At 40.8% G+C, this 25,081-nt stretch overlaps 1 protein-coding gene across 1 annotated transcript in view; it reads left to right on the forward strand.

The window, feature by feature from the left end:
* NOTCH2 (notch 2) overlaps nucleotides 1-25,081 on the forward strand; it is a 114,208-nt gene that overhangs the window by 60,876 nt on the left and 28,251 nt on the right. The window contains exons 11-22 of the mRNA XM_019530576.1: nucleotides 444-554; nucleotides 2,857-3,049; nucleotides 5,397-5,542; nucleotides 7,843-7,962; nucleotides 8,256-8,408; nucleotides 10,334-10,562; nucleotides 14,304-14,505; nucleotides 17,193-17,346; nucleotides 17,544-17,728; nucleotides 18,818-18,950; nucleotides 22,714-22,959; nucleotides 23,649-23,761. Coding sequence (XP_019386121.1) covers nucleotides 444-554; nucleotides 2,857-3,049; nucleotides 5,397-5,542; nucleotides 7,843-7,962; nucleotides 8,256-8,408; nucleotides 10,334-10,562; nucleotides 14,304-14,505; nucleotides 17,193-17,346; nucleotides 17,544-17,728; nucleotides 18,818-18,950; nucleotides 22,714-22,959; nucleotides 23,649-23,761 — 1,985 coding nt within the window. The remainder of the gene's footprint in view (nucleotides 1-443; nucleotides 555-2,856; nucleotides 3,050-5,396; nucleotides 5,543-7,842; nucleotides 7,963-8,255; nucleotides 8,409-10,333; nucleotides 10,563-14,303; nucleotides 14,506-17,192; nucleotides 17,347-17,543; nucleotides 17,729-18,817; nucleotides 18,951-22,713; nucleotides 22,960-23,648; nucleotides 23,762-25,081) is intronic.

A 25,081-nucleotide genomic window follows, 5' to 3' on the forward strand; every position in this document is an offset into this window, starting at 1 on the left:
TACAACTAATCACCCTGGCTAAATGGACTTAAATCATTCCATTTACTAACAAGAAAAATTATTAGTATCACCCTGATTTTAAATTGTTCCATCCTGTGAAATGTTTTCCATAGGAGCCATGCTCTGACCACCTAAGAGCCTGTTTTTAAAGGAGAAAAAAAAATCAGAACTGCCTTGTCTTGTGTCAAATATTGAGTCTGTTTTCCAAATGAATATTGTAGTTAATGTATTCCCAATATGGCTGATTCCTTATGCTGGGGAGCCAAATTAATCTATTAATCACTCACTCTTTGGATAGGTATTCTAATCATATAAGTCAACGTGTTATTTCTAAGCAGTTTGAGTACTTTAACTTGATTTTTTTTCAGGAGATCTAATTTCAGTGTCATTGTTTTGTTCAGTTGTGCCTGGGTTTACTTGAATGTTACTCTTTTTTTTTAAAGGAGTGAACTGCGAGAATAACTTTGATGACTGTGCAAATAAACCCTGCATTCATGGGACCTGTATAGATGGCATTAACCACTACAGTTGCATCTGCAACCCAGGAGTTACTGGTAAATCTTCTTTCAGTTAGCTGATAATTGTCTTCAGTTTTGTTGTGAAGATTTTTGTACCTGGATTTGATAGACAGTGGTCCATTTAGTGGGTGTTCTTAGTGAATTTAATCTTAAATTTAATATTTTTTTTTGCCAGTGAGCTAAAGAAGTATCATTCTTACCATGTAATTACTGTATTTACCTGAATCCAAGACAAGGGTCTTTTTCTCCATTTAATGTGTGTGCAAGGAAGAAGCCGTAGTCTTGGATCTGAATAAAAGGCAGAGGGGCATAGGTAGATGGTGCAGCTCCAGCTTGGGCCCCAACCCAGGGTCTGGATTAGTCGGAGCTGCAGCTGCTGCCTGCCACCTCTGCCTCTACCTGCCACCACTGCTTGCCTTCTAACTCTGGCAAGGCTCTGGCCCCGCTTTAGCCTGGGCTCCAGGGTCAAGCTGGAGCTGCCAACACTACAACAGCTGCTGCATGGCTGGGTTAGGGCCAGACTGAGGCTCAAGCCAAGTTAGAACCACAATAGGAGGGTAAGGGGGTTGGGGGATGGGACAGGGGGCAGACAGAGGGAACTAGGCACTGGGAGCGGGGCAGTGCTTGGGAAGTGCAGGTGCCCCACAATGGGGGAGGGTGAGTTGGGCAGGTGCTGCGGGGGACCAGGTACTGTGGGAGATGGGAGGAGAGCAAATTTTGTGAGGCAGAGGTCAAGCCACTAGGCTCCCCTACTGATTGGCCTCCTTTCCCCACCCTCCCCTGAACACTATGCCCCACTGCCACTCCTTTCCCTGTTGCAGCGGTGGAAGGAACACATTTTAGATGACTCTCTGAAAATTTGATTCTATACTTGGAAAATTATAACCAGCTTATATATTTTTCCATGTATAGGAATCTGTTTGGTTGGGGGAGTCATTTTAAATTTAGAGTTGTCTTGCATTCAGGTCAACATGTTAAGTCCAATCTTGAATCCATTCTTTGCAGCTTCACAAGAAGTAGTAACTCAAAAAATCTCAATGGATTTATTTACAGTTTCTTTGTTGGAACAAGAAGACTGTACATCATGGTGAGGGGTTCTGATTAAATAGTGCTTAGGGAATTTGGCCAGTTCTGTCTACAAAGTAAAATGTATCCATGTCCAAATGTAAATCATTCATTTAGTGTTACAGCATGTGCTAAGCTGCTGTTCAGCCTTATTATCACAAGGGCTTCACTATTTTCTACTCAGCCAGTGTACTGTTACACAGATGTTTATGTTCGATGGTGTGAAAATTGTTCAGTTCTTATTAGGATCATAAGGGTTTGTATCCTGCAAGTATTAAACATAGCCCTTCAATGGTCTATAATTTTTTTAAGCTGTATTGAGTATCACAGTAGATCAGCCCTAGACCTGTTCCTAGCTTTTTAAGACCTTTGTCAAAGAAGGCTGACGTGTGTGGTATGTTCTGTAAGTTGTATTGTGTAATATGTTCATAAAATAATTGCAGGTGAAGCAATATGCTTAATACCTAGTTATGATATGATTTATTTTTACCGTCATTAACTGAATGATTCCAGTTGGAAGTGTTCCATTTTTTTTCTCTCAGATGTTGCACCAAAGGGGATTTTGCATATTTTATGCATTTTTATGGGCATCTTTGTGACCTTCCAACTAAAAGAAGGAAATTCCCTTTCTTGAAATTAGAAATACATCCCAGTCCAACAAAATGGATCAAGGCATGGTCCTGACCAATCTTTCTTTGGGTCTCCCTTACTTTTGGGGCACTTGTTTGCCTTTCAGTTAAATTCTTGCTGTTCTCTTAGAGAGTTGTTTTTTTTTTTTTTTTGTTTTTTTTTAATACATCAAAGTGCTTCGGTCTTTGGCTCAGCCACTTGTCTGCAGCCTGACTTCTTGACTTGGATACATTCCTTTTCAGGCACGGAATGCCTTTTAATCTGTAGTAGTACCCCAGCTATGGGAAGCCCTTTCTAGAGTGTCAAGCATGTACCTTAAGGAACAGACAAAGGTTACAGGAGCTGGGAAGTCAAATGGAGTTTTATGGAGTTATTAAATACAAGTTTTGTTGCAACGTTTTCACATTTTCAAAAAGTGTATTAGATATAGGTGGTCTGCTTTTATACCCCTAGCTTATGAAAATGCTAAATGGATTCAAATCCTGTTGATTTTTAAAACAGATAAAATTGTGATAACGTGCAGAATTGGTCTCTTTATGCTGACTTGGCATTGACAAGAATCAAGATGCAGTGACTCAGTGTTCTTGCATGCATGCTGAATGCATTTGTATAAGAAATAATTAACAAGTGATATTCTGTTTAGGTCCAAGATGTAATACTGATATTGATGAATGCATCTCTGGTCCCTGTCACAATGGTGGAACATGTGTCAATGAAATGAATGGATTTCGATGTATATGTCCTGAAGGCTACCATCATCCCACCTGTCACTCACAGACAGATGAATGTCTTAATAATCCTTGTGTGCATGGCAACTGCACACATGATGTCAATGGGTGAGTTCTACATCATTTTAAGTATTTTGAGGTTCTTATGCAAAAATTGTACGTATGTTCAGTAGGCTTTAGCTGTTTTTACTATAGTCCTAGATAGAGATTTTAGTCTGTAAGGACTTGCAATATGTAAAGAAACCTTTTCTACCATAACAGTTGAAAAAAGTAACTTTAAAGGTCACATCTGTCTTTTAAAATCTTGTAACTGGTAGCAGCAGGAAGTCACCGACAGATGTCTTTGAAAGCAAATAGGTAGATATGAGGAAAAAAGCACATGTAAGAGTGTAATGTTATGTACCATTTACAATGAAGGCAGTTGAGCTTTTTGTTCTTATTTTGTTCTCTCTTTACCATTTTGATTTGCTGATTGTAAGTAGGCAATCCTAAATATTCTAAAAGTGCCTCCCCCTTTGAATTAGTCTTGTTCAGAACATGCCCATAATATGCAGTGAAGCTTGGGATATTTTCTTTCTAATTTACATTAAGTGAAACTTGTTCATGTTGCAGCAGATTGTGACCATTTTGTGAAGAGATCAGTGTAGGCTAGCTGTGTCTTGTCAGGCAAACCTTTCAAAGACAGAAAATTGTGCAATGGGGTGCTTAGTTTTGGTTTGGTCTCTTTTGTGACAGTACTATGCTGCAATATGCTTATGTTGGAGAAAACAGGGAGAAGTTAGGTTGCATGGAGAGCAAGGTTTGTGAGGGCCTGTATGGGTTTGTTCCAAGTTCTCAAACTAGTCATTGAGAAACCTCTATTTCCCTCACCAAAGAGCTTCACCCCATTTGTGGTAGCAAGTTCTGTTTTGCCTGAGAAGTGAAGAAGAGTCATGGATCACAGTCTTTATCCCAGAAGTCTAGGTGGGTTTTTTTGGGATATTCTTCTCTGTTAGTGTGAAGAAATGCTGCAGTATTCCATAGTATTCAGAGTTGCAGAAGGGCTGATAACTTCTTCATTTAATGCTCTCCTCTGAATCTATCAGTTCACTTGCGCATGGCAGCAATATTGTGGTGGGCCATGTCAAATGCTGTAGAAGCATGAGGATCAGAATGGTTCTCTACCCTGTTTCCATTAGCCGTGGGAGATCTTTTTTTAGAGCCACTCAGATACTTTCATGCCCATGTCTTATCCTGAATCCTGATTGGGCCAAGTCTAAAATATTAACTCTGGATGCACACTCAGTTGGCCTTTGGCTAGATTCTCTATGGTCAAATTTAAGGAAAGGAAGTGTGACACTGGATGGTGTAAAGCTACAACTGGTGTGAGTTGGGTTTGAGTGTTGGTTTTATCTGTATTGCCTTGTAGGAGGCAGGGGAGACTCCTTCTCCTGAATGAGATATTGGCTCTTTTGGTTTCAAGCAGCATCAGTTATTCATGATTATTTTAGTATCCCAGAAAGCCATGAGTTGAATTCTCAGGTCTTGGTTCGATTACTTTAATGTGTCCATTACCTCTTGATGAGTGAACTTGCTGAACTCTGGGATTTCAGGGGGACTGTTGGTTGGCAAGTGTTGGTAGAGAGGGTCCATGCCATTTGAGAAGCCTTTTTGAATGTGTTTGAACTCCTCTGAGAGATGATGCTTTTTCATGCTTGGTGTATGTTTTGATACAGACCTTTAGGAACCTGCGAGCAATGGCGTGATATACCAGTCTGGGTAACCTCTTATGATAGGTTCTGCAAGCCAAGAAGATTGTCTTGGTCTTTAATACAACTTTGGCATAGGCTTAGGAAAAAAAGTCTCATTCTGTCCATGTCATCCTTCATTTTCTACCATTGCCTCTCGCGTTTCCGCCCTTCTCCATCTGGTGCTGGGCCTCAGGATACTAAGGAGATTGTGTGATGGGGTGGGAGGAGCCATTTGAGGGCCAGTGTATCAGAAGTGTTGGCTAGAGTTCAAGGATGAGTCTCCAGATCCTCAGCTCTGATGCATGGGTGGAGTGTTGCTATACATCTAGCAGGCTTTGGAAGCTGATGGAGTAGGTGGTGGCTGATTCCAGCTGCTTTAATTTGGACACACTTCCCTGTTTTAACTCTGTATTTCAAAACCATCTTTCTTCTTTACTGTCACCTTGTTTCTTTTGCTCAAATAAATATGTTAACATAGTTTGCCAAGAAAACTGCAATGCAGACCAGATGTGTACTTTATTAAAAGGACTAATAACTGGAAAGAAGCTTTGACGATTGGGTTGTTTTAATATTTGTTAAGTGTTACACCTGGTGTAAGTTAATAGAAAAGTTGATGAGTCATGTTTACAAGGGTAATCATTTCTTTCCTCTAAGGTTGTCTACTTGCCTAATTTTGTGAATAGAAGCACTTCAGAATAATACTGAAATATGCTGTTCTCTTTCAGGTATGTGTGTCTCTGTGACCCAGGTTGGACTGGAACGGACTGTGAAGTAGAGGAAAATGAGTGTAGGTCAAATCCGTGCCAGAATGGAGGAACCTGTGACAATCTGGTGAATGGATATAGATGCACCTGCAGGAGAGGATTCAAAGGTGAAGGACCATTCAGTGACAATTTCACCTTTCATAGGTTTTTTTTAATCATCTTGGTGATATGTATTTTCTCTTGAATTAAATGGAAATATGAAACATGAAGGGGAGATCTGATCACCATAACAGGGAATTTAAAATGAGAATAATATCTTAATTGAAAGGAATCAGATATTATTATGATGCAATCACTGTAGACGTGACATCCATATAGAAACATATATTAAATCCCTGTATAGACGTTCTTCTTGAGAATTAAAGTGACCTTAATTCAGTTTAGCTGAATTTGTTTTGGAAGCAAATTGAGCAAAATCCAATTAAGGTCAGTCTATTTCTGAAGGAGGATGTGAACACAGGCTTAATGTGCTTTAACTACCCCTCTTTAACTTCAAGCCTGTTATTAGTTTCGAATAACTTTCCTCAGTGTGCACAAGCCCTAACTGTAGTAGCTGCACTTTTGTTCTTTTCCTGGACTTTTGAGTGGTCTCAGTAGTTAGGCTTCATGCCTTTACTTATCCCAGGGTTGTATTCCGCAGTTCTCATTCTTAGACTGAACCAGGGGCCAGAGCTCCAGAATATCAGCCATTCTCATTTACTGCGTGAAGCTGAGTTCAGATACCTGTAGTTCTTCCTTTGAGCCATCTGTGATCAGTGGTATATGCTGATTAAACAGCATTCCTAAAACTTTATACTTTTTCAGTTGGAACAAAGTATTTATAGAAAAGACTTTTAAAAATACAATTTGAATTTGTCTCTGTCCTACTTTTAAAGGGTCACAAATCTGTGGTGAGCTAGGCAGGTCTCATTCTTCTGACTAACTCCTGTAGGGTCCTGTGTCTAGATATGGTCGCCCATCTAAAAAACCAATGTCCATCTCCTGGGAGAAGGATTTTTTTAGAACTGGCAACTCTCTTTTGGTCTGGGTTCCTAGGCTTTGATCCTTCTGGTCAAAACTAGTCCTGTAGGTTGGCTACTGCTGCTGCTGGGAAATCCTCAAAGCATTCTCCCTTAACAACTCTCAGCTGTTTGCTAAAGGGGTAGTTCACTCAAACTATTCTTTTCCTTCATGTTGTCTCTCCATTGTGTTAATCCTGTTTATCCATACACTGAATATTCCAATTACCTAGCTAACATACTGTATTTATAAGTGATTGCAAAAGACTGCCGGACTTCCAGCTCTTTTGCAACCAGTTTTTTGCAATTTGAACTGAATCAGGGTGTGGACACATACATTTGGAGCCCTTTCAAAAGGGCAGCAGCTGTTATTTTTCATCATTTGGTTGAAGTTGGAGTGGTTTTACTACATTTGAATAATTATCAGTTTATTCACATGCAGTAATTATAACATACCAGCTGCAACCCTTTTGAAAGATTTCCAGATGTACTTATGACCACAGCCTTGGTGACACTAGCGGTACTTGACCCCCATTAAAAATGGATGCTGACAAAATGGAAAGGTGCTTGGGCATATGAGGGATTACCAGAGTTTCCATCTACCATACAGCTGCTATAATAGGAAAGGGAACCTCCTTGGTGCAAAAAGAGGCTGTCCCATAGGGAGAGGGGAGTTCTCTCCTCCCCACTGAAACCGTCTCAGGCGCTGGTTACCCATTTGTTGAAGTTGACTGTTTTCTAGAGATAAAGTAACTCTAAGGAAAGGTGTTCAAGAGGCCTGGCGTTTCCAGCCATGGCTTCTGTATCTACCCTCTTCTTCAGTTAGATCGGGGCGGGCATTTATTTTGGGTGGAGGGCAAGCCTTTTGGCAAGCCTTCGAGGGCCACAGGACAGGCAGCTAGGGGCAGATAAATATTAATTTTCTAAACTTTTTAGGGGTCCTGTGGGCCGGATGGAATGGCCTGGCAGGCCACATTTTGCCCACCCCTGAGATAGACCCTGGTAAACTGAATTCATTTAATTCGGTCACCCACCACTAAGTCTCTGTATGTGGGTGTTCTTGACTGTAAATCTCCTGATCCTGTCCTTCAACCCTCAGTAGTGGAGCAGCCTTTTTGGTGCAGCTAGATATGCTAACTTCTTGAAACCCATCCCTTGGTGCATGTGGCATACTGTTAATCCACTTGTCCTGTTCTTTCCACAAACTGCCCCATGTCACTTGGGACCACAGTGATATAATTGCTTGCTTTTGCTCATCTTCTCCTTAAAGAAGAGCTGTGATCTTCCTTTTCTCCAACTCAAGTGACTAAGAGGAAACGCTGTCCATTTCCCCATGGGATAATGACTTGAGTCCCACCTCTTTACTCCTGTAGGCACTGAGTTCCTACTGATATGTTCTCCCCACACAGGTGTGAACTGCCAGATAGTGCAGGCTCCTTGCTCCCCTGATCCTTGTGAGAATTCTGGAATCTGCCAAGAATCATCTGGCTCTGATGGATATATCTGTCTCTGTGCTCCTGGCTGGGAAGGTAATGTAGGCAGGAGGAGAGACGGGAAGGGCAGGGATAAGTTTCAATGTTAATATTGAGAATGGTAATTAGCTGTGTTAGTCTGAAGTCAGGCAATAAGCAGGGCAGGGTGGCACCTTTAGAGACTAGGTGGCATAAGCTAGAGACTAGAGGCATAAACTTTTGTAAGCTACAGTCTACTTCATCAGATACTATAAATGGATTTTCATTTTAATATTAAATATCTTCAGGGTTATTGTATGTTGTTTGACTCTTGACCTCTGTGAGATCTTTTACTTGCATCCTTCTTTCAGGAGAGAGATGTACGGTGGATATTGATGAGTGCGTGTCAAAGCCCTGCAGGAATCATGCTGTCTGCCACAACATTCAAGGCAGCTACCTGTGTGAATGCAACCCAGGCTTCACTGGGGGAGACTGCGAAAGCAACATTGATGACTGCCTTTCAAGTAAGTGTGGAACGAAACAGGCAGATTGTTTTCCCATAGAAATAACTCAGTCTCCTTAACAGTGACTGCCCTTGGTAGATGTATGAAACCAGTATCTCTTATAAAACCTTATCTTGAACATACTCAGCCTTGTAAAACTTACACCTCTGGGACAGAAATGGGCACTTAAAAGTTCTCTGATAGAAACTGTCTGTAATAATCAGAACAGTAGGAGTCATATGCCAAGTGTGAATTTGAATGTTTCTCATGCATTCATAACAAGCTGAAACTGAGACTCGTGTTTGTGAAGTTTTTATGTATGCTAGAATCAGTGTAACATCCTAGGCTTGTGTGTCTTGAAAGTTAAATCAGATTAAGACTCAGCATGGATATAAAGTGCAGTACTTGTTCCTGAATAACTCATATATATGTTTAGTCTGAAAGCAAATTAAACTAAAAAGCAGCAGGCACTCTCCTTGTAAAATAAGTATTTGCACATAGTTACTCGTGTAGTTAAGGTTACCAGAACTAAAGCTAAAGCAGATTTGATCAAGAGATTTTTGTGAATTTCATTGCTTTATAGAAAGGAAACTACCTACCTACTCAGGTTTTTGCCTGTTGAACATCAGATGTTTATAAAGAAAAGGAAGACAGCTTAACATTTTTCAGGAGGACTTGCTTTAAAAGTTCCGAAAAGAAGTTTACTACGTGAAGAGTGCCCTGTTAAAAATCTCTCCAGCACTGCTGCAGATACCATTTTGGTATATTTCATTTGGTCTGTTCTTTTAAATGTTTTTTTCTGAACAAGTTGGTATAGAACAGTCAATACTAAGGTCATTTTGATTTGGTATGTGGATCGCATAACCTCATCCCCTGGAAGAAGATTAGATTATTGGTAGTGCTCTTGCATTTGTTCTAGGACTCCAGTGTAAAAGGACATTTTCATAGGCTGCTTTAAAAAAAAAAAAAGGCTTTATCTTAGTTATTTTGATATCTAAAATCCCACATGATTCACATGTTTTACCCTATCTGAAAGTAAAGTCACAAGATTGATCTAGCTTGATTCCTAGTACTTCAAACACATCCAAAAGGAGGGTTTGCAAAACTCACCAAATTAAATCAGCTGTAGCAGTAATAAAAACCTTCTTTGATTTGGGCCAACTGTCTTTACATCCCAGAAGTAAGCGGACCCTTCCAATAATGAAAACACAGTGAAGAGCTGATATAATCACCCCCTTTACTTGTTTGCAAATACGCAGTGCTGACAATCAATGTTCAGCTTTCAGCCCTAGTCACGGTGGCTGACTGCCATAGGCACAGCACTTTATAGCTGCCAAGAGTTTGACTTTTTAAGTACTTATCTCTGCAATGGCTTTGTGACCTTTAAATGGATGCAGGTGTTCTTTCTACCAATGCAGACTTTAATCATATGAACATATTTTTCCAGTAGTAAATACTTTCTCCATCGTTGGAGAAAGTGTGTCTTACCGCACCAGCATCAGAGGACTAGCTAAAGCTTGCACCAAAAATTGACCATACCATTCTTCATTCAAGCTAACAACTGTGCAGCCTCATTTTGGCATTTTTTAAATGGATATTTTGATAAATTAATGGAGGGTGTGGTGTGATGGGGCAAGGAGTTTTTGGCTCAATGGTCAGTGAGTGTGAGATGGTATTGTGTTTGAGGGCACTAGGTTGAGGTATACAGGTAGCCCTTGTGTTAGCTGGGAAGATGTCTGGTAAACCCATGCTTCATGGCTTTTGCTTTTCACCAGTTTTTTATTTACAGGATAATCCTGTGGAATTTAGTATTAAATTATATTTTTTGCTATAGATTGGTTTGCAGAAGTTGACAGACATGCTCTTTCCATGGGGCAACTACTCAGAGCCAGTCCCTTCCCTGCTTTTCCCTTGATTATTAACTTTTATTTGTGGTGTTGTTATAGACCCCTGCCAGAATGGAGCTTCATGTGTGGATGGGGTGAACTCTTTCTCATGCATCTGTCTGCCTGGGTTCCAAGGGGAGCAGTGTCAGACAGATACCAATGAGTGTCTGAGTGAACCATGCAAGAATGGAGGCACCTGTTCTGACTACGTCAACAGCTACACGTGCAAGTGCCCAGCAGGATTTGAGGGGACCAATTGTGAGAACAACATCAATGAATGCACTGAGAGGCAAGTACATTTACATTTCTTTTGACAGTGTGAGTGAGTAGCTACGAAATACTACCTGGTGGTTTGGAAGCCAGTCCCATTCAGGAGTCATGTTAGAAATGGGCCTGCTATTTTCCTGATATGTGGCATAAGGACCTAACTGAGTTGCAGGCAAAGGATGCTGGCTTAACTTGTGACTTAACACAGGACTGCACTTCCCCAAAGGAGCCAGCTGTAACAGAACTCCTTTCCTGGGCCTGCTCTTTGTGCCTGAGCAGAGGCAGTGTTCCACAGCTTAGAAGCATTGACCCACAGTTACCTAGGGGTGTGCCTTTGTGTACCCTAGAGTCTGGCACAGAGACTGCCCTTATTTCATTCTTTGATACTTGTCTTCTTGCTCAGCAGAGGAGGTCCTTTCAGTGAGGTATGTGCAGGGTATTTTGTACCCAGACGACCATCATGCACACAGGTACATTACAGGAACTGGGTAAAACATACTGCTTTGCAGAACCTAGATGCTTATGGCAGGTGAGGTATTTGATGAACTTAAGTAATAGGTTCAGTTCTGCATTGAAATTCATCCTGTCTTTAGTCATCAGGAAATAAACCAGTCTTTTGGAGGTGCATAGAGCTGAAAGATGCAAAAAATATCAAACCTCTGTCCAAATCTCTCTCCTTGGAGGTTTTTAAGACCTGGTTAGACAAAGCCTTGGCTGGGATGGTATAGTTGGGGACAGTCCTACTTTGAGCAGGGGGTTGGACTAGATGACCTACTGAGGTCCCTTCCAACCCTAACTTTCTATGATTCTAAGGTTAACCCTGTCACTGTCAACCAAGTCACTGAGCTGCAGTTAGCTGAATTTTGGCTTTAATTCCCCGTCATAAGACAGTTCAGTTAAATCTTTCCTTTTCCTTGGTTGAGGAACCACCACACCTAGGGTGTCATCATTTTTTGAAGATGGTCTCTGGCCCAATCTTTTCTATTGAAGTTGGAATCAAATTCAGGTTATGTTTTTATGTCAACAATTAGGCCAGGAATACATTTTAATTGAGGAAATTTTCCAGCATGGAGTCATTGGCAGTTTCCCTCTTTGCCTTGCCATGGCTTTAAGGCTTGACAATCACCTTGCTGGGGTCGTTTGACCCCAGTACTCTTTCCTGCCATGGCAGGGGGTTGGACTTGATGATCTGTTCAGGTCCCTTCCGACCCTACTAACTATGAAATGATCATGAGCAGGTGCAATTTTCAGTCTTTGGAAGCTAGGTAGTGTTCAGCCTATTGAGACAGGAAAGCAGGTCAGCTCAATAAAAGGTAGTCGGTCTTTGGCAGCTATAGCTCGTTTGCCAAGCAGTTCAGCTTGGTCAAAACTAAAATCATTAATAAGAACTTGTACTGCAGAGCAGAGTTCAGAGAGATGAGTCAGCAGCTTCCTACACAAAGGCCATCTTGATGCTGTGGAAAGAAGTCTTTGATCACTTTTGATTTTGTCTCTTGCAGTTGATAATATGTTTCTGTGCATGTGCTTTAATAAAATTTGCCATCTTGATTCCTGTTCTAGAAGGGCTTCATACTGACAGGCAGTTTTCAGCAAGTGCCTTAGAGCACATGCTGTAATAAGGGGTCTCAACATCAGGTAACACTTGTTTAGCCAAATTTTTGGTTGTTGTTTCATAGGGTGGAAATAGATGTCACCTCTGTGCCACCAAAGAAATTTTTTATGGTGGCCCAAAGGCCAAGTAAACAGATATCTGTACCCCTGACTGTACCACAAATGCCGCAAATTTGTGGCTGCACCAAAGGTGGTAATAGTTTCTGCCACTTTATTGCAATAGAGATCTGTGCGCTTCATGATGCAAGACTGCAGGCAGCCTGGAGCCAGCAGGCATTCCCAGGGCTTGTGGGGCCTTGATTTTGTGCGCCCTGGGAATTCTTGTGAAGGATCAGGCCCCTCAAAGCCTAGGAGCACCTGCCTGACTTTCCCATCTTATAGAGATGCACCCTGGGCAATCTCTGGGGCATGTCATTAAGCAGGAAGCCCTAGCGTCTCCACTTAGGGAGATGTGTCTCAGGGTATCTTCAAGGCTTGTCTCTGTTTAAGTGGACAATGCGTTGCCTGTTGTTCCACAGGCTTGGACCCCTGCCTGATGCTGAGACAGCAAGTGACATACATTTTGCCCTATAAAGCCGATCAGCTATGACAGGGCACATCCTGCTGCAGCTGATCTGCTTCTTTTGGTGACTCCTGCTTATACCCGCAGAGAGAGGAAGTTAACCATAGAGTACTCAGTGAAGCAGTTTTTCCCCACCACTGTTTGCTGTGGTAAGATCATTCAGTTTTCCAAAGTTTTTCTGCCATTGTACACCTTGTACAATGATGTGCCATGTTCATGGGAATATGAGAGAAACAAGATCCTGCTTGACAGATCTTGCTTCTTGATTATTGACATCTTGATACCTTCAAAAAAACAAGAATTATTTTATAACTGTCTCTTTTCATTCAAAATGTTAGTCTATAAGAGCTGAGCATAAATAATGGAACTTTCACATAATTGCAAGGAAAAAAATTGTTTATTACATTCCATGAGTTTTTTTTCCTTTACTTGACTCATCATTTCTTTAAGAAGTATTCAAGACTCATCAAGCTGCCTTGCAGCTTTGTTCTCTAAAATCAGTCATGCCGTATGAGCAACCCTCAAACTGACATAGTATGATGCTTCTTGGACATTCGCATAAATGCCACCAAAACTGTTACTGCTTTCTCGACTGTCTTCCTTAGGGAAATATGTACTTCAAAGAGCTGGACTTTGTGGTGGGCTGACATCGGAGTAGACAGAGTTTCATTGTGTGATTGGATAGTAGGCAAATGATTCACTAGGGAACTAGTTTACTTTCCTTATCCCTTGTGGTCAATCGAATGAGTGGTTGGAATCATGTAATTTAACAGCTGTTTGTTACCTTCTCAAAAGCTGTTAATTAGTAGCTGGAGCATATTTGTGCTTGTGACGACTGTTCCTTTGAAACTGAAAAATTCAAAGTTGGTTTTGGCATTCCACTTCCAACCAGCTCACTTACCACAGATTGGGAATAATCTTTTGAAGGGAAAATCATGGAAGCCCTTTCTGTCAGTACATTTAGGTTGAGAGGGAATATTTGAGCAACCCTGCCTCAGCAGAGGTGAGGTAGGTGACCTAATGATAAGCATTTATTTCCAGACCAGGGAATCCTCAAATTGTGGTTCAACATATTTGCCAATTATGTGATTCTGGTTCTTGCCTGCAGCAGATTTATTGTATTTAAAGATATTCAGATTTAAATTTCCTTATTTTTCTTCAGTACATGTAATTGCAGTGGTTGCAAAAGGGATGTTATATGTGCCAATGGGAGGGGAGGAAGTCTGAGCAATTGAAGTCTGAACAGTGGAAGTTGTCATTAGTAATATGTTGAGGAATCTCTGCTCTAGGTCTGTGGATAAACTATCCAAAGCAGATGTGTTTAATGAGGAGGTTACTGCTGTCCAGACATTGTGTTGGAAAACACCTAAGAGTTTTAGTGGAGAGCATATCTGTTACAAGCTTGCAGTATCCAAAAGTTAACCTAAAAAATGAGTGGACTGGACTGACAAGTCCTAGTGATGGCTGGAGTTTTAGTAGGACTGGTTCTTTCTCACTTCTGTAAATCTTATATAAAATCTTTGGCTGTGAGCTAACTTGTATTTTGTCTTATATTTTATTTTATTTTTCGCTCTTATTTTGTCTTTCCAGTTCATGTTTCAATGGAGCCACTTGTGTGGACGGGATCAACTCCTTCACATGCCAGTGCCCGGTTGGGTTCACGGGAACCTTTTGTCTCATGGAAATTAATGAATGTGATTCACATCCTTGCTTGAACAGAGGGACTTGTGTGGATAGCCTGGGGACCTATCATTGTGTTTGTCCCATGGGTTACACTGGAAAGAACTGTCAGGTAAGTAGCCCAGACCTAGATGTTCAGCAGTTATTTCAGCTGGTCCATTCTTACTTGTTACTTTTGTCTGAACATTTGTATAACAAAATAGTCAGATTGAATGAATATCAGGTTTTAAACAACCCAGAGCCCCATTTCCTTTGTTTCCATTGGGAGGTGGTTGACATGCTCATGCCAACTGTATTCAGTGCTATTTTGTAACAAAGCAACTGATGCCATTAAAATTCTTATTATGGCAAGGACTTGTTAATGCTTTCCCTCCACTCTAAAACGCACACAGCTCAGCTATGTCTATCCTAGAAGTTAAACTCTTCAACCACAGTTTTGGAGAAGGAAGCCACATCTGAAATTAGCATGTGGTATGGTTTCTGAAGAAAATGAACAGCATCAAAAGCTTTCTGTGTGTAGTTCTCTGCCCAGGATAATGGTAGCTTACTTACTTCACTTTCACTTCAGGCTTGCTTTACTCAAGGTCAGAATTTGTGTGTAAATAAGATAGGCACCACTTGGATAGAGACATTAAATATAGTTATTATAGCAGAATTAACTGCTCACCCATTGCAACACTGACATGCTGTTTTGTGCTCCCAGACAAACTCTACTTTTTTTCCCCCTACCTAGTCTTTTAATTGGAATAATAGTTAATTGGAGTAACAGTTTGCTCAATACCAACAGTCATGGTGTCTCTTGTAGGAAAATAATTGAAATGATCATTCAGCCCATTATAGCCAATTAGTCTGAGGCATAGTGGTTTTACAACCTAGTGTTAATATAGTTTTATGCACTATAAGTGGTGGTTTCCTACAGTAAAATTGGAAGCTGCTGATCGGTATAGAAAATGACTGTGCAGTCATTACCAAATATTAGTGTGATTTTTACTCCAAGATGTCTAAAGTTTAAGGCAGTGGTAGGAAATGATGTATTAAAACAAATTAATGAAAACTGAACTTTTGACATTTTTTGAGTTTTACTTTAAGGTGGGGTTCATGCTCATTTCAGGCTTGCAACTCAATTCTAAATGGAGAATTTAGATCAATTCCATATCAAATATGCCATTGAAAAAGTGGCTTATTGAAGTGGAAGCAGGTCATTAATTTCAGGTTGCATATAAGACGTTTTGGATGCTATGGTCATTAAAACATAGCCATGATGGTCTTTGGATTTGGGCAGTGCAAAAGTAAGCCTAAGAATTGGCTGCTTTCAGGCACTGTTTGATCTCTGCCATTTAAAGATAAGCTCTGACTACTAAGCAGGTCATCAGAGAACCTGTATCTCATAAGAATTTTTCTAGTCGCGTTCATGTTAACCTGGCATTGCAAGACTGAGTAATTTTTGGACCAATTTATTCAGCATATACTATTTGACACTTAACTTAGCAACTGGCTTCCAGATCCTGCCCTGCCCTTTGGGGAAAACATAATGGAAGAATATTTTTTTAAAGCAGCCTTATTTTAATGCAAGATATTTAATCAAATGTGAGAGACGGCCTAGTGATGACAGCATCCATACAGGAGAAGAATGTTTTCCTGCTCTTCTGTGTTGCTGATTCTATAAATGGAAAGAGCAAAGAGCACTGGGTCTCAGACAAGAATACCATCTACCTAAACGATATGGAGAATTATGTCCCTGAAGACTTTTCCATTTGCAGAGAAAATGGACAACATAAGAATGTCACAAGTTACGGTCATCCTGAGCAGCTGCGCATTGCTTAATCATCTTGAGAGAAGGAACATGAAAGATGATCGTAAAGTTCTATGAAACTGAACAGTTTCTTGCTGACATCATGTACCTTGGTTCCAAAAAAATTAATCATCCAGTTCCCCAGTTCTGCTCAGCAGATCGGAGATAAATTCTGTGTTTCGAATGAGGAGTTTGATCATTGTGTGTCATATACATTTTATATGAGCACTCTCCACTCTTCAAATTTATAAATGCAATTGAAGCTAATATTGGAAGGGCTTAACAGCTTATAGGCTCCACTACAATTTTAGTCTAGTAAGTTCGGTTTGATCTAATTTAACAAAGAGCTGGAATAAGGAGGACTAAATAAAATAAAATTGCAAGCAGTGAGCCCTTATGGAAACTGTGTATTAAATAGTCAGTAGTTTATTATAGATAAAATGGTAATACTATACTTTTAAGCCCAACAAGAAACAGGCTAAAACCTGGAAGGCAGGAACAAGTTCAGAATTATATTGTCTCCGATGCACTTGAAAACACAGATTTCTCTCTTAAATCTATTTGAGAAAGAGATTGACATTTCTCTTCTTAAAAGAAGAATGTTATCAACTGAAAGCAGGTAGAACAGCTGAATCCAGAACTGTTATTCTTTTTAAAAGACCTACCCTAGCCAGTGCAGTCAGCTTGACATCAGTCAAGCATCTAAGCTTTCCTAGAAGGCTATATGCTCAAAAAGGGAAATAAGTGAGTAAGGATGACACGTGTTATTCAGAGATGAGAGAATGGTCTGTTGAGCTAGGTGAGTGGGAACAGAACTGTCTGCAAGTAAAACGTAACAACTGCAAACTCTTTATCTTGGATAATGGACAGTTTAAGACACCAGTTAAACCCAGTGTATCTTGGTGCCTTTATCAGAGTGTAAAATGTTTGGGGGATTTAAACCCCCAAGAAAGGCAGAAAATTTGAACAATGGCTTATCAGTTACATTCATGCATCTGTTGTTTTAGATACTTGTGGATCTGTGTAGCAAGTTTCCCTGTAAGAACAAAAGTACATGTGTCCAGCAGAATACTCACTTTCATTGCAACTGTCCCCCTGGTTGGAGTGGGGCCTACTGTGATGTGCCCAATGTCTCCTGCCAAGTGGCTGCCTCACAGAGGGGTAAGTGGCATTCTTCTTTGTTATCAATAGATTCCACCCCCCACACTTCCTTCCTTCCAACTTCCAGGATCCAGGATAGAGGCTCTGCTTTTTTGGTCTAGCAATAACTGTTCGTAGCTGAAATAGCAATGGTGATGGCTTCTCTCATGAATTTTGGTTTCAGATGGCTGCTTACTTTGCTTAACCTTTTATTCTAGGGGTCCCTGTAGACCAGTTGTGTCAGCACTCTGGCAATTGCCTTAATGTTGGAAACAGCCACCGTTGCCAATGCCGGACAGGCTACACTGGTAGCTATTGTGAAGAGCAGGTGGATGAATGCATATCCAGTCCTTGTCAGAATGGCGCCACCTGCAGGGACTATCTTGGAGGATATAACTGTGAGGTAAAGGAGGGTGCTATTTAAAGGAAACACAGATAATGCCGAATTTCATCAGTTTAACATTTTCACTGTACAGTTCTTCATTTCCTTTCTGGTGCTTAGATTGTCACCTGTTTGCCATGGTAGTGACCGGGTGCTCTGCAAAAATTATTTTGATTATTTATCAGCTAAAACTGCGATTATGTTCAAATTGTCTTGAGTAGAAGCACTGTCAAGGGAGAGAGTAGAAGCGTGATATTTGATGAAGTGTTCAGATTTGGTTTACTAGGAAGAATTCCAAGTACCAAATAAAGAGACTGAATGCAAAGGGACCTACAACTTGGAAAAATGCAGCATGCCCCAGAGAGAAAATTTAAACTTGGTTAATGTCAGGGATTTGGAGTCACTTTGAAAGACTATGGAAGGATAAGAATGAACAGTATTTGACTTGAGTTTAGCAGGAGGTTAGTCACTGATATCCCATGCCTCTGGGGAGATGGATTTATTCACCTAATAGGTCTCTTCCACTTGTAACATATAAGTATATGAAAATTAAATCAAAAAGCAAATCGACACAATCTATATTTGTCCTGCTTAGGATGGGTGGAACACTTACCTCCCATGATAGGCACCGTCTCCTTTTGCTGTGCTTTGACTCCTCTGGCTGATATTCACAGCACCACAGGTTATTTTAGCCCATCAGTTTTATGGGCTTTGAGAACGGTGGAACTTTCTGAACCACATTTTCTGAATGGGCTGAATTAACTGACGACTTGAAGTTTGTTTGACTTGACTTTTTTTTTTTTAATAGCAGCTGAGATTCATCAAGCCTTCCAACTTTGCCTTGTGATCTTCTGCAAGACATCTGTAGGAGGCAGATTGTTCACCTTTAGATGTTTTGCGAGCAGTACAGTACTTACCTGGTTAACTTCCCTCACTGAAATCATTAAGACTGCCCACATGCATATAGGAGCAGAATTTGGCCACTGAAGATTTTTGGTTTTTTTGTCCTGTTTTAGGTTAGGGTGCATTAATCTCAGATGCATGCTTATGTGTCCATGTTGGGTGAGATATATATACACTTGTTCCTTTTTTTTTTTTTTATGTTTGTAGTGTGTGCCAGGGTACCAGGGTGTCAACTGCGAGTATGAAGTGAATGAGTGTCAGTTCCAGCCCTGCCAAAATGGAGGAACCTGCATTGATCTCATCAATCACTTCAAATGCTCCTGTCCACCAGGAACTCGGGGTATGAAATTTAATAATAAAGTAAAAAGCTACAGGAATTTCACTTCTTTCCTATAGAGTGGTTTCCACACATGTAGTCTTGCAGGAATGAATTAATTTAATTTGAATAGCCCTCAAATAAAATGCTATGAGTGCCTGAGGGAAACAGATGTCTCCCCGGTCTATTATTTTCTAGCCCAGTGGTTCTCAACCCTTTTAGACTCAAGGCATCCCTCATTAGACCCCTCAGAAAATGTCAGCTCTTAGTTTTCACTCGTTCTTTGACCACAAAAAAATAACAGAGGAATTCTTCTGTTGCACAGAACTCAGAAAGCCCACAGCAGGGCAGAATGTTTTTGACACTGTTTGAAATCTCCTGTCAGTGCTAATATTGTGGAGCACCCCATAGCATCCTTAAAAGGATTGCATGTTTCCGTGACTGACCGTCACTGTTCTAACCAGTTGGATTTCTTTTTAGTGGGGATGCAACTAGCTTTTTAGGAATCATGTTTAGTTGTGTAACTCCAGCATCCTTGCCCCTTTGATTACTAAGATTTTAGCTTCTGTTTCTCTGTTGGAGAAATAATTTTGTGAGAATTATTTTGGTAAACCCAGGCTCTGCTAGTCCACTGGAGCAAATTTGATTTGCTTCAGTTGTTCAGCGTTTGTCTTGCTGATGATGATTATATAACCTCCCTTGACAGCTTGTTGCATGTAACTTTTTTCTAAAATTTAGCATTGATTTTCTTAGTATAAAGAACACTTGTGGCAGCAAATTCTTCCTACCTCCATTGGTCATTTTCCAAGCTAAATGTGCCCAATTCATTCAGCCTTTCCTTGTAGACCTTTTCATTATCAAAGCTTAACCACACTTTATCATGTATCAGCAGGAGGTGATACTTCTCTTCTATGCGGCATTGGTCAGACCGCAGTTGGAGTACTGTGTCCAGTTTTGGGTGCTGTACTTCAAGAAGGATGTTGATAGACTTGACAGAGTCCAAAGGAGGGCCACTCATATGGTTAGGGGCTTACAGAGCAAGCCCTATGAGGAGAGACTGAGGGACCTGGACCTCTTCAGTCTTTGCAAAAGAAGGCTGAGAGGTGATCTTGTGGCCACCTACAAATTCATTACAGGTACGCAGCAGGGGATTGGAGATGCTCTGTTCACCAGGGTGCCTCTTGGAGTAACAAGGAACAATGGTCACAAACTGATAGAGAGCAGATTTAGGCTAGATATCAGGAAAAACTTCTTCACAGTAAAGGTGGCCAAAATCTGGAATGGGCTTCCTAGGGAGGTGGTGCTCTCCCCTACGTTGGGGGTCTTTAAGGGAAGGCTGGATAGGCATCTGGCTGGGGTCATGTGACCCCAGCACTCTTTTTTCTGCCTAGGCAGGGGGTCGGACTTGATGATCTGTTGAGGTCCCTTCTGACCCTAGCATCTATGAATCTATGAACTGATTTCCTGACTCGGTCACAAATGTTTTACATTCCTCTGAAACTTCAGTTTTCTTTCTTGAAATATGTTGTCCCCATTAAAGCATTTTTCTCCAATGAGGTCACATCTGTTCCAGGTGGAACTCATCAAAGGCTCATAATACCAAAGCGGTTTATACAAACTCATAAGCCATTTCCTATTTGCTTCCTCCTCGTTAATTTATGTTAACTCTGCTCTATGCCCAGCAAAGATCCTCAGTGTAGATTATCATTTACTTACATGTGAACTATTTTGCCAATGAATTTATTTTGCTGTGTTCAGCCCATTGCTTCAGTGAAAATATCTTTTTGCATTTCATGGCAACAGAGGGACATCTATTTCTCTCCTTTTCACCCTCTGCCATTTACTAGAGTATCAGCACGCCTTTCAATCTTCAATTTATTGGCTCATTCCTATCGGATTTATTCATTTCTTCCTGCCTATGGAAGGACCTTCAAGCTGCCTGTATTACCATGGACAGGTGCTCTGAAATGAATGAGACTGTCACATGCCTGAGAGCTGCTGCTGTTGGATGCATGTGCTGGTTGCGCTCCTTGAGACTTTCCCTGCAGCTATGGCAGCTAGACTGACTTTTCTTTGAAGTCAATCACTTTCTAGAATCTTAACTTTGATTTAGAGTTGCTGATGCATCATCTGTGTGGTTGCTAATTGTTTCTATGCCCAGCTTCTTGGGTACAGCTGATCAGAATTTTTTGCAGTGCTTTACCTTGTTGCTTCTTGTCTCTTCCTTGTGATCTTCCTGTTTTCTTGTCTTATTACTGTGAAGGCTTTGTATATAGATCTGTCTGAAAATTTTTCTTGGATCTACAGCTGAATATGGTAAGTTTTAGAAATTTCTTAGAAAGTGCAAAGGTGGGAAGAGAATTCTCCTACCTCATGAAGGAAGGAAAACATCTTTTATTTATTTTTCCTCCCACGGACTGTTTCATGTAAAGACACAAAACCAAATGCAAATCTGAGGCTCTGTCCACTCTTTTAACCATTTGTGGTGTTTAACAGATGTGGTATGCTAGCTCAAGCTATATATGGCTTTTTCATTCTGACCAGAGGCTAAGCTTGCAAACTATTGTTTACCTATTACTAAATCCAAATGGGGTTGAGTAAACCTGACTTCTGTGTGTGTCAGCAGTATCTGAGGGTTCCATGTGGGTATAATTTACATGTCTGCAAGATGGAGGAGAGGGGTGGTAGTAAAAAAAGAACAGTCAAGAGGATGCCGGTGGAAATGGGCCCTACTTGAACTAGCATCCTTAAAGAGTGCTGAGTGCAAGGGCAAAGAGGATGGTACTGCAGAGGCAGCTGTTTTTGCCAGTGCATATAATACCCCTTTTGCAACCCTGCAAGCTGTAAGTGTTAACATTTCCTGGGAAGACCAAAATGTTTCATAGAGAAATGGAAATATGGGACTGGGTTCTTTACCCCTACTGCCATCCTAATGCATTTCTCCAGTGCCCCAGTAGGAGCAGGAGGCAGCAGGCCTTTTTTGCTGAGAGGAAAGTGCTACATGGAGCATTTGTTTGGGGCACAAACTGAATGCTTCAGCAAACACTAGTGTCACTTTTTCTCTGTGTTTAGTTTTCAAATAGGTATGGACACTGATTTTGTGTAATGAATACTTATTATGATCCCTCTCCTCTAACCATCCCATTGTGCTCCCCTCTAATCCCCTCACAAAACCTCTCTCATCCATCCTTTACTCTCCATGGCAGGGTCTTCCTCCAGGCTTTCATAGATCCTCAGGCTTTATAAACACTGATCCCTACTTTATCAGCAAATTTGGTAATTGCTCAGCATTTTTCCCTGCAGAACATTAACATGAATTGTTACAGTTTCCTCTCTGGGAAAATTTAAGTAAAAAATGTAATGACAAGTTAAGGTTTGTGTTCACCCTTGCACTCTGACTTCTTTATGCTGTTCTGATCACAGAAAACATCTGCAGATTTGTCTGAGATGCCATAGTTACTTTGCATTTCCCCAAAGAAGCTGTATAGTGGCTGCACAAGCAGTGAATCTAGCTGTAGGATTAAATTTTAAAACTCATTAGCTCTCACATGGTAGCATTCCTTTTGAATGTCTTGTTTAGTTTTCCTATAGGAAAATTTTCCTACAGGAAATTCTCAGGCATAGTTACATTTAAGTTAGATTGTGGTTAAGAATGCGGATCAGAAACTTGAGTACAAAACATGTTTTTGTGTTAGTAACATTCCTGCAACATTTAGACCAGAATAATAACAATAATAAGCAAGTTGGCCAAGCCAAAAACTCAAGTTACTTTTGTTTGTTTTGACAGGCCTTCTTTGTGAGGAGAATATTGATGACTGCATGCCAGATTCAGGAGGGCCTCGCTGCCTTAATGGAGGACAGTGCATAGACCAAATTGGGGGCCACAGCTGTCTTTGTCCTTCAGGCTTCGGAGGCAAGCAGTGTGAGGGGGACATTAATGAATGCCTCTCCAACCCTTGTAGCCCTCGTGGTAGCCGAGACTGTGTTCAGATGATAAATAATTATACATGTATCTGCCGCAGTGCCTTTACTGGTAAGTACCAGGACACAGTCCCTCTATTTCCTCCTGAATTAATCAAAACATGGTCTTTTCTTGGTGGGGTTTTTTTGTTTTTTTTTTGATGCTATTAAGCTATTCATTCTATTTCCCTGGCAATCCATGACTGGTCCTTATGCTGTCTTCTAGTGATTGCATAAAACCAGTTTTGTTTCAGAAACCTCAAGAAATGGGATTTCCACAGTCACTTTTGAAGATTGTCCTTTACCTCAAGACTCTTAGCTGATAGAAGTGTTTTTCTTGTATTCATCACTTTTCCATCTTAATTTCCTGTTACAAGTTTTTCCCCATTCATCATTTGAATTCTCTGCCTTTGAATTTACAGATGTTTGAAGGATGTACAATTTGTGTGTTGTTTTCAACATGCCTTTCTCATTTTATATATTTAATTTCTCCCCAAGCCAGTCCCAATATACAGTATTTGTATTTAGGTCCTCCCCCTCCCCTTCTATTCACTCTAGTTTTTCAATATCATCTTGGCAGCGGGTCCAGAATCGACCCTCTTATAAACCATGGCCCATGGGAGACAGTCAGGGTGATAGGATGAGAGAGAAATATTTGCTGAAAGGGTTTCCTTTTGAAAAAGAAAGGCAATAGTTGGTGGTCCTTCTCCATGCAACTAAGTTTCTCCCCTCTTCTTTCCCTCCTTTATGCGTCTGCAACAGGCCGTCACTGTGAAACTGTGATAGATGTGTGTCCTCAGAAGCCTTGTCAGAATGGAGGTACTTGTGCTGTTGCCAGTAATATGCCTGATGGATTCATCTGCCAGTGTCCTCCAGTAAGTGACGTGCCTTCAAATTGCATTGCTTAGTCCAGTTTTCTTGTACCATGACAGCCCTGAAAGCAGAGCAAAGAACAGCAGAGCTTCTGTTATTTTTTGATTTCATAATTTTTTGCACTGATTCCCTTTGTAAGTGGAATATACCCCTTCTGCACTGCCCGGAAAGCCCTGTCCTTTTCTACCATTCTTGTGCCTCCCAGCTGAGGAAGTAAGTGCAGTTCCTTCACCAGTCAGTCAGTGACATTTGAATGCCATAGGCATTTATATGGAACTTGGCATTGCTCATTACTACCACCAGCAAGTTCCTTGTTGAGACAGCTTAACTACCTTTTCTGCTAAATATTTAATACTAGGCTTTTGGGTCCTCCTTGGGTCCAGAGGCAGATGTAGAATTTTGAAAAGAAGGGTGCAGATGGCGAGGTGCAACATTGCATATAAAGCAACACATTTTTTCCAGCTAAAAATAAACTAGAAACTTTACTAATATACTTGGGACCTAGGGCTGTATTATTCCATTTAAGATTGAAACAAAAACAAAGATAACTTCACTGGAATGAGTTAAAAATAATCTGCAGGGCTGTGCAATAGGAGCTTCATTACCAGGAGCAGCTAACAGACAGTAGCACGGCAGAAGAAGGGCTAGTTTGACTGGTGGAACATCAAAACCGTTACAAAGGAGAGGGTCATTAACACCTATGGAATGAAGAGTTTAGAAGAGATCAGGTTGATTATAATGAGCCAAGAAGTCAAGTGACTCCCTCAGCACTGCCTGACTAGTAGCAACTGCTGTCACTGCCGGGCAGTTGGTTTTAAGCTTTGGTAGACAGGGAATCAAAGGGGTACAAGTGCACAAGTTCACTTCCCCTGGATCTGCCCCTACTCGAGTCCACTTGCTTTGCTCCAGACTATGCCACGCCCTTTCTTTAAATAAAAACCAAACTAACATTTGTACCAGCTTTTCAAGGACAGGTGTGCACACAACTTCATGTGCTGATCAAGCATGGGAGAATTAATTTTGCAAGGCATGAACATTCTGGAAATTTATTAGAAAACCAGGGTTATAGTGTAAGGTAAATAAAACTTATCCTGGTTTATATGTGGTATATTTGTCCAAGCCTGGAAAATGTCCCAGGAAGTTGAAAGACTTGGAAGTTTAACTATGGGAGATGCACTTCAAGGGTGAAACGCACTATGGAAATGCAGTGTGAGATAGGAGAAAGCAGCTTCATGGAACAGAGACGTGTTCATTGGTGGATTTTTCTGCTTGGCTCACCTGGTCACTGAAGGTTTTCAGAGCATGTCTTTGAGGTTTAGATC

The sequence above is a fragment of the Crocodylus porosus genome, unplaced genomic scaffold (assembly GCF_001723895.1).
Source record: "Crocodylus porosus isolate Cpor-Errol unplaced genomic scaffold, CroPor_comp1, whole genome shotgun sequence".
Classification (NCBI taxonomy): Eukaryota; Metazoa; Chordata; order Crocodylia; family Crocodylidae; genus Crocodylus; species Crocodylus porosus.